The sequence below is a fragment of the Sinocyclocheilus grahami genome, unplaced genomic scaffold, assembly GCF_001515645.1.
Source record: "Sinocyclocheilus grahami isolate Dianchi unplaced genomic scaffold, SAMN03320097.WGS_v1.1 scaffold167.1, whole genome shotgun sequence".
Classification (NCBI taxonomy): Eukaryota; Metazoa; Chordata; class Actinopteri; order Cypriniformes; family Cyprinidae; genus Sinocyclocheilus; species Sinocyclocheilus grahami.
Window position 1 is genome coordinate 51,229 of NW_015505346.1, and position 9,909 is coordinate 61,137.

At 39.7% G+C, this 9,909-nt stretch overlaps 1 protein-coding gene across 2 annotated transcripts in view; it reads left to right on the top strand.

Moving 5' to 3' along the window:
* Positions 1 to 9,909, top strand: part of LOC107593195 (F-box only protein 38-like) — a 19,121-nt gene that overhangs the window by 3,275 nt on the left and 5,937 nt on the right. For both annotated transcript variants that reach the window (XM_016282802.1, XM_016282803.1), the window contains exons 4-17: positions 2,210 to 2,373; positions 2,480 to 2,645; positions 2,737 to 3,012; positions 3,240 to 3,333; positions 3,422 to 3,552; positions 4,298 to 4,468; positions 4,638 to 4,780; positions 4,995 to 5,193; positions 5,835 to 5,963; positions 6,058 to 6,225; positions 6,542 to 7,120; positions 8,239 to 8,339; positions 8,420 to 8,522; positions 8,611 to 8,777. In XM_016282802.1, coding sequence (XP_016138288.1) covers positions 2,210 to 2,373; positions 2,480 to 2,645; positions 2,737 to 3,012; positions 3,240 to 3,333; positions 3,422 to 3,552; positions 4,298 to 4,468; positions 4,638 to 4,780; positions 4,995 to 5,193; positions 5,835 to 5,963; positions 6,058 to 6,225; positions 6,542 to 7,120; positions 8,239 to 8,339; positions 8,420 to 8,522; positions 8,611 to 8,777 — 2,591 coding nt within the window. The remainder of the gene's footprint in view (positions 1 to 2,209; positions 2,374 to 2,479; positions 2,646 to 2,736; positions 3,013 to 3,239; positions 3,334 to 3,421; positions 3,553 to 4,297; positions 4,469 to 4,637; positions 4,781 to 4,994; positions 5,194 to 5,834; positions 5,964 to 6,057; positions 6,226 to 6,541; positions 7,121 to 8,238; positions 8,340 to 8,419; positions 8,523 to 8,610; positions 8,778 to 9,909) is intronic.

The following is a 9,909-nucleotide window of genomic DNA, read 5'->3' on the forward strand; positions in this document are numbered from 1 at the left end:
AAATCCAGTAGCTCAAAATATTAGAATATTTACATTTGAGTTTCATTAAATGACCATCCCTACAGTAGGGCTGCAGGATAAATCGCATGCGATATTTAACACGCATCTTATCAGTAAAACCGGTTCTGTAATCAGCGGTAAATCTCCATCACCTGCGGACTTTCACATTGAGCAGCATTAACTACACAGAGCCATTGTTCACTGACGAGTTGCGCAAAACCACGTCCATATTCGCGCGGTTTTTTGTGCTGCTCGTCAGTGAACAACGGCTCTGTGTAGTTAATGCTGCTCAATGTGAAAGTCCGCAGGTGATGGAGATATACCGCTGATTACAGAACCGGCTTTCTGACAAGATGCGCGTTAAATATCGCATGCGATTTATCGTGCAGCCCTACCCTACAGTATAAATTCCGGGTATCCTTTGTTCTTTGAAACCACAATAATGGGGAAGACTGCTGACTTGGAAATGGTCCAGAAGACAATCATTGACACTCCACAAAAGTCACAGAAGGTAATTACTGAAAGGGGTGGCTGTTCACAGAGTGCTGTATCAAAGCATATTAAATGCAAAGTTGACTGGAAGGAAGAAGAAGGGTTGGCAAATGAGCACTAGCAACAGGGATGACCCCAAGCTTGAGAATACTGTCAAGCAAAGCCGATTCAAACACTTGGGAGAACTTCACAAGGAGTGGACTGAAGCTGGAGTCAGTGCATCAAGAGTCACCACGCTCAGACGTCTTCAGGAAAAGGGCTACCAAGCCACTTCTGAAACAGAAACGTCAGAAGCATCTTACTTGGGCTAAGGAGAAAAAAAACTGAACTGTTGCACAGTGGTCCAAAGTCCTCTTTTTAGATAAAAGTAAATTTTGCATTTCATTTGGAAATCAAGGTCTGGATTCTGGAGGAAGACTGGAGAGGTACAGAATCCAAGCTTCTTGAAGTCCAGTGTGAAGTTTCCAAAGTCAGTGGTGATTTGGGGTGCTGTGACGTCTGCTGGTGTTGGTCTATTGTGTTTTATCAAGTCCAAAGTCAATGCAGCCGTCTACCAGATTTTGGAGCACTTTATGCTTCCATCTGCTGACAAGCTTTATGGAGATGCTGATTTCCTTTTCCAACAGGACTAAGCACCTGCCCACAGTGCCAAAACCACTTCCAAGTGGTTTGCTGCCCATGATATTACTGTGCCAGCCAACATGCCTGACCTGAACCCCATATGGAATTTATGGGATATTTTCAAGAGAAAGATGAGAAACCATTGATTCAACCATACAGATGAGCTGAAGGCCGCTATTAAAGAAGCCTGGGCTTCAATAGTGCCTCAGCAGTGCCACAGACTGATCGCTTTCATGCCAAACCTCACTGATGCTGGAATTTGTGCTAAAGGAGCCCCGACCAAGTATTGAATGCATAAATTAACATACTTTAAAGAACTTGAGCTTTTCTGTTTTGCAAATCCTTTTTTTTTTGTTTTATTGATCTTAGGAAATATTCTAATATTTTGAGATACTAGTGGATTTTTGACTTTCATGAGCTGTAAGCTCTAACCATCAAAATTAAAACAAAACAAAAAACTTTTGAAATGTTTTACTTTACATGTAATGAATCTAGAATACATGAAAGTTTCACTTTTTGGAAGTTAAACTTTACAAAAAGTTACAAAAAAAAGTTACAAAAAAAAAAGAACTTTTTCACAATATTCAAATATGATATATATATATATACATACATATATATATATATACATACATACAAAAATTAACTTAAATGATTTTAGTGCAATATTGCAATATAACAAAGAGTGAAAAATTTAAGGGGGTCTGAATACTTTCCGTACCCACTGTATATATATATATATATATATATATATATATATATATATATATATATATATAGTTACAGTTGTAGCTAAAGTTGTTTTACCCAATTTTAGTTGCAAACACTAAAATGATTGAAAACAGAATGTGTTTATTACCTCTTACCAGAGCTGTTGATAGATATTGGCCAGTGATCTCTGGTTAGCTGATTAATAGGCCTGAAATATATATTGGTCTACTCCAATGTGAACCTTTCTTGAAAGATAGATTTGTTTTGAACAGTATTCTAAATCAGTGAAGCAGAGAATACCAGTACTAAAGCCTTACAACACTTGTGACACTGTGACTGTCCATTTTTTGTTAATTCAGTTGTTTGAATTTATGTTGGAACTCAGGTTTCACAGACTCCAGTTTCCTCATGCTAACGAAGAAGATGCCTGATTTGGAACAGCTGTATGGCCTTCATCCACGTTACCTAGAGAGAAGGAGGGTCAGGGGTTATGAGGCCTTTAGCATTCCTGGTGTTTTGGAGGCTCTACAGGCCTGTCCCAACCTTATAGTGAGTCTATGATATAAATGAGATTGTTGTTGTTTCAGTTTCTAAAAACGTTTGTCAATCTGTTTTCAACTGCGGTTGAAAATAAGAACAATATCTGCTCTTACAGGGTGTGGAGACATCGCATTTGGAGCTGGTGGAGGCGATATGGAACTACATGCCTCAGGTTCACATTCTAGGGAAGTTCAGGAACCGAAACGGGGCCTTTCCTATTCCCTCAGAGAACAAACTCACTATTCCAGCTGCAGCTAAAATCCAGACCCTCCATCTTGTCGGTGAGTTTTAGATTGCTTCCACTGTGCAAACTGTTTTCCACATCATCTAGATCATCTTGTCACAAACCATTCCGCTTTCTCTTTCCTATAGGTGTCAATGTGCCAGAGATCCCCTGTCTGTCCATGCTCAGGCATCTGTACCTGAAATGGGTGCGCCTCACTAAGCCTCAGCCCTTCAAAGACTTTCTCTGTGTGAATTTGCGTACATTCGTCATGAGGAACTGTGCCGGTCCCACTAATTCTCTAAAGTATGTGCCTCTTGTCACCGGTCTGGCCTCTGCCCGCAACCTAGAGCAGCTGGAGCTGGTGAGGGTGCCTTTTTTAGGGGGACTGATTCAGCATGTTGTGGAGGATAGCTGGAGGTCAGGTAAGAGGAGCATTTTGCTAGCTCCTTATAAATAGGAATTATATAAAACTGCTGAGCGATATATTATAGTATTGTAAAGCACAGTCAAAGCTTTTTTCTTTGACTGTGCAAGTTGTTCTTGCAATATCTATTTCCCGTTTACTATGTGAATGCAATAATTACATATTTTAAGCAAGAATAATAAAATTAGAGGTCTTTGGCATATTGGCTAAATTACATCTCTCTAGGAGGATTTCGTAATTTGCACACAATTGTATTTGGTGCTTGTAAAAATGCACTTGAAGTGGATCTGGGCTACCTCATCATTACTGCTGCTCGCAGGTAAATCTGTGTTTAAACATTTAAAGAACACAATTAACTTATCCTGATTCCTATATAGATGTTGACAGATTTATCTCTGGTTGTCCAGGTTGCATGAAGTTCGAATCCAGCCTTCCTTAACCAAAGATGGGGTGTTCTCCGCATTGAAGATGGCTGAACTGGAGTTCCCCCAATTTGAGACTTTGCACCTTGGATATGTAGATGAATTTCTGTTGCAGTGTAAGTCATTGTTATAAAATGTCTGTCATTAATAACTCACCCTCATCTCGTTCATATTTGAATGAAACCTGAGAGATTTCTGTTCCTCCATTGACATTCCTTTCCGTCAAAACTTTGTGACATGCAAGCACATTTGAGCATGTGTTTACCATATTTAACCTGATCTATGTATGTGTTGATCAGTGTTTATGTCTCTTCAGAAGACTTGAATAAAACTGATTCATATGGATTAATTTTATGATATCAAGGTTTTGGTTGAACAGACTTTTAATGGAGGAACATATGTGACGTGACATGTGGCCAAGTATGGTGACCCATACTCGGAATTAGTTCTCTGCATTTATCCCATCCAAAGTGCACACACACAGCAGTGAACACACACACACACACACTGTGAACACACACCCGGAGCAGTGGGCAGCCATTTTTTTGCTGCGGTGCCCGGGGAGCAGTTGGGGGTTCGGTGCCTTGCTCAAGGGCACCTCAGTCATGGTATTGATGGTGGGAGAGAGCACTGTACATTCACTCCCCCCATCTACAATCCCTGCCGGTACGAGACCTTTGGGTTACGAGTCCGACTCCCTAACCATTAGGCCACGACTTCCCCCACAATATATCTTGTAGATCTTAATTTGTGTTTCAAAGATTAATGACATTCTTATGGGTTTGGAACAACATTAAGGTGAGCACATTTTTGGGTAAACTTAACCCTTCATGTACCTGCAATAAAACATGTTTTACACAGGTAACATGAGCCATGCTGAGTTAGTCAAATACGGTCTTGCTGACGTAATTGAGAATCCTGGAATCATCACAGACATCGGAATGAAGGCTGTTAATGAGGTGTTTACCTCCATCAAGTATCTGGTCATTTATAACTGTCCACATCTTCACAATCCACACAACTGGATCACAGGTAATAGATCCATCTTCATTTATGTATGTATTTCCTGACTTTAAGATGGTACTTTTCTTTTTTAAATGGACCATTTCTATCAGCATTATCTGGAAATCTGACAATTGATTGTATGCATTTTTTAGTATTGGTTCTTAAATCTGACAAATTAGCATGCTTTTTGTTAAAGACCACTCACGCTGGAGTCGCTTGGTGGACCTCACTCTAATGCGCTGTCATGCTATCAAGCTGGAGTCGTTCAGTCAGTTCATTGAGATGCTTCCCAGCCTGGAATTCATCTCTCTGGACCAGATGTTTCGTGAACCTCCCAAGGTGAGTTGACGGAGTGATATTCATTCATTACCTAGACACTATCACTTAGATATCTTTACCATTTGAGGTAAACAGACAGTTCAGGGTCTTTCCATGTACAATAATTACAATGTGTACTTTTGAACAGTAAAGAAGTCACAATATAAATTAAAATAATATATACTATAAGAGATTAAATGTTACGAGGCATGCTAACTTTATTTGTTTACCGCAGGGCTGTGCCCGCGTGGGACTCAGTGCAGGCACGGGTATCGGAGTTTCGTCTGCCCTGGTCAGCAATCAGAATTCCAACAATGATAATGATAACAATAACAACAACAATCACCAGAACAATAACAATGCAAACATTCCACCAAATAACAACGACGACCGGGTCGAAGATGTGCCTCAGCAACACCCCCGTGGCCCAGAGGGTACATTATCATTCAAAAGTTTTTTTTTTTTAAAGAAATGAATACTTTTACTCAGTGCCGTCAAATGATTAATCACGATTAATCACATCCAAAATAAAAGTTTTTGTATATTTATTATGTATATATAAGTAGATACATACAGTATATATTTTGAAAATATTTACATGTGTATATATTAATATTCATATAATTTATATTATATATAAATGTATTTAATATATAAGCATAACCAAATTTTCTTAAATATATGCATGTGTGTATGCATTTATATATACATAATAAATATACACTGTACACATATATATTATGTAAACAAAAAGGTTTTATTCTTTTATTTTGGATGCAATTAATCATTTGACAGCACTAGCAAGGATGCATTCAATAGATCAAAAGTGACCGTAAAGATCTATATAAAAAAATCTATTTCAAATCAATTCTGTTTTTCTGAACTTTCTATTCTTTTTTTTGTTTGTTTTTTTTAAGTCACAGTTTTTACTGTATTTTTGATCAAATCAATGCAGCCTTGGTGCACACAAGCGGCTGCTTTCAGGAACATTTACCAAAATCTTACTTATCAAGTGTTTGATGATTGTTTGGTTGCTGAAAGCTTTGAATTGACTCTTATTCCCGACTTCAATCAGAGATTCCCGATGTTGAGGGCATGGTGGCAGACAACATGGAGCCTGAGCCGGTTCTTGTGGCTGAGGAAGAGACCCAGGGTTCCAGCCAAACACCTAATCCTTCACTTGAACAGGATGAAGAACAAGCAGGTCTGAAGTAACCTAGCAAACATTGCAAACAGATGGTATACGTATGATGATTAAACATTAACATTTGTGCTTTTTCTTTTATGATTTATTTCAGGGCCTAGTGGAGTTCAAACCTCAGTGAAGAAGCAGTCGGTGGTGGTGTCAGACTCGGACAGTGAGGATGAGTACTGTCCAATCAGGACACCAGCTGCCGCCCGCTCTCAAGGCCAGTACCCTGAGACAGAAGCCCAGGGGAAGAGCAGTACAGCTATGACTCCACATGGTAGTTCACATTTAAAATCTTCATAGACAAAAAAATTAATTAATCTTACTTATAGACAAAAAAATAAATTAATCTTACTTAATGTGTGAATATCATTGCTTTAAATTGTCATATATTTTATCAATATACACTGTTCAATATTTATCATTTAATTCATACAGTTTATCTGTACTTGTAACTTAGGTGGCCAAGCATATTAAAATATTTTTGGGGCCATATAAATTCAGAAATATTATCCGTTTGACTGCACTGACAGTATTAGAAGAGAATAAACTTTGATGGCTGCCGAAACGCTTGTTGTGCTGTATTCTGACAGGTAAAGGTAAAACTCCACTGCGTAGACGTGGACCGCAACCTCAGGACCTCAGCTGTGAGAAAGGCTGTCAGGTGACCAGCGAGCAGATCAAGGCTGACATGAAGGCTGCCACTGAGACAGCTGAACGTGGGTCCAGAGACAGAAACAGTGGACCAGGGTCTGCTTCAGGCTACGCTGCCGGCAGCTGTGTTTGCTCCATCCGCTGGAGGGAGGACTCGGCCAATCAGGACCAGGGTGGGGCGGGAAGAGGGGAGGATGACATGGTGAGGACTCGCTGCACGTGCAGCAGGTCTCGTCCCGGCTCTGAAAACAGAACTCGTGGTGGCCACAGCCTGCAAACAGGGGGCGACAGTCATAGATCAGAACGTCACAGCCCAGAGCAGAGTGCAGGAGATGAGATGGAGGACAGGCACTCCAATGCTCCACTCAGGACTCAGGGCTCACCTGAGGGGCACAGTGAGAGGACTGCAGGCCACCAGCAAGGATCATCACACAGAAGCCCTACAGATGAGTTTCCTAGGAGACCGGTCACTCGTGCCTGCAGCAGACTTTCCTCTGTGCCCCTGGTGTGTGAGTCAGGTAAGTCAAGAGCAGAGGTTTCTCACAGTGGGATGTCAGAGAATCAATTGAGAAATGGAAAAAAGGCACAGTTGGGTAAAAACGGACCCTCGTGGTGTGCCGTTTGTGCATATCATAAAAGCAGATGGAGGAATGCTGGGGGTCTGAATTGCTCCACTGTTAAACTATATTGGCAGTTATATTGCAGTATGTTTCCTTTTGATCATGACATTTAGATAAAGTGCAACACTTATTTTGATTCCTAGTGAACCTACAGTGCTAAGAAGGATAGTGCATGTAGGAAATTTTACTTTTTCTGATGAATGAATGCATGCATAAAGCCACTGACAGTGTAGAATGTCTCATGTGTAGATGCATTTATTTCAGGAATATTTGTACCTTTTTCAGTGTTGCATTTTGAGAATAAAGTATAATAGATGACTTTATAACATATTGAATATTGCATTACATACTTGTAATTACCATTCAAACATTTGGGGTTGGTAAGATTTTTTTTGAAGTTTTTGTGCTCACCAGGGCTTCAAAAATACATTAATATTACGTAATAAATAAAAAATACGTAATATAGTGAAAAATTATTACAATTAAAAAAAAAAATTCATACTTTTTTTTTTTTTTATGTAATGTATGCCTGTGATGTCAAAGCTGAATTTTCCAGCGCTATTACTCTAGACTTAAGTGTCACATAATCTTTCAGAAATCATTCTAATATGCTGATTTGGTGCTCAAAAATATTTATCATCAGTGTAAATGTGCTGCTTAATATTTTTGTGGGACAGTGATGCATTTTTTTCATGATTCTTTAATTAATAGAAAGGAAAAAAACTGCATTTATTTGAAATAGAAATCTTTTGTAACATCATAAAAGTATTTACTGTCACTTGATCCATTTAATCTGTCCTTACTGAATACAGTTATTAATTTCTTACTGACCCCCAAGTTTTGAATGGTAGTGTATTTACAAACGCATATACTTTTAAAATTACATTCAAATTTTACTTAAAAGAATATTGCACCAAAAATGAAAATTCTGTCATTATTTATCAACCATGACTGTGAGAAGATGAATTGGACAATCAGTAAGACTTCCATTTAATTGCTCACTTTGGTATATCCAGAACTACCCAAAGCAAAGCCTCGGGTTGCAGTGAAGAGGAAACGTATGGCAGACAAGTCCACCAGCACCAGTGATCCTGTGACTGAAGATGACCATGTGCAGGTGGGTTCATGATCTTGTATCACTCAATTAAATATTTCTTCAGTGCACTTTCTTACAGAATTATTTTTCACATCATACAGGTGCTCAGCCTTAAATCTAAAAACCTGGTAGGAATCACACTTACAAACTGTGGCATCACAGACCTGGTCCTCAAGGAGTGCCCCAAAATGATGTTTGTCCATGGTGAGTTCATAGCAGAACATGATGACTTTGACATAGGAGTCAAACTGTATCAGATCTTAAGGTGTAATTTTATTCTTTCTTCCCCAAGCAACACGCTGTAGGGTGCTGAAACACTTGGTGGTAGAAAGTGCCCCCATAGTAAACCGCTTTGATTACGCACAATGTAAGAAGTTGGACATGGAGCAGGTGCTTGATCAGATCTTACGGATGCCACCGGAGAGAAACCGCATCATCTACATGAGGCCTATGCAGCAGGTCAGTGTTATTCTGAATATTGTGTTGACGTAAGACTTACGATTGTCACATCTGATGAAACTCTCGAGTATACAGTATTACTATTGATTGCGTACAGTGGGGAAAAAAGTATTTAGTCAGCCACCAATTGTGCAAGTTCTCCCACTTAAAAAGATGAGAGAGGCCTGTAATTTTCATCATAGGTATACCTCAATGGTATACCTATGAGAGACAAAATGAGAAAAAAAATCCAGAAAATCACATTGTAGGATTTTTAAAGAATTTATTTGCAAATTATGGTGGAAAATAAGTATTTGGTCAATAACAAAATTTCATCTCAATACTTTGTTATATACCCTTTGTTGGCAATGACAGAGGTCAAACGTTTTCTGTAAGTCTTCACAAGGTTTTCACACACTGTTGCTGGTATTTTGGCCCATTCCTCCATGCAGATCTCCTCTAGAGCAGTAATGTTTTGGGGCTGTCGCTGGGCAACACGGATTTTCAACTCCCTCCAAAGATTTTCTATGGGGTTGAGATCTGGAGACTGGATAGGCCACTCCAGGACCTTGAAATGCTTCTTACGAAGCCACTCCTTCGTTGCCCGGGCGGTGTGTTTGGGATCATTGTCATGCTGAAAGACCCAGCCACGTTTCATCTTCAATGCCCTTGCTGATGGAAGGAGGTTTTCACTCAAAATCTCACGATACATGGCCCCATTCATTCGTTCGTTTACACGGATCAGTCGTCCTGGTCCCTTTGCAGAAAAACAGCCCCAAAGCATGATGTTTCCACCCCCATGCTTCACAGTAAGTATGGTGTTCTTTGGATGCAACTCAGCATTCTTTCTCCTCCAAACACGACAAGTTGAGTTTTTACCAAAAAGTTCTATTTTGGTTTCATCTGACCATATGACATTCTCCCAATCCTCTTCTGGATCATCCAAATGCTCTCTAGAAAACTTCAGACGGACCTGGACATGTACTGGCGTAAGCAGGGGGACACGTCTGGCACTGCAGGATTTGAGTCCCTGGCAGCGCAGTGTGTTACTGATGGTAGCATTTGTTACTTTGGTCCCAGCTCTCTGCAGGTCATTCACTAGGTCCCCCCATGTGGTTCTGGGATTTTTGCTCACAATTCTTGTGATCATTTT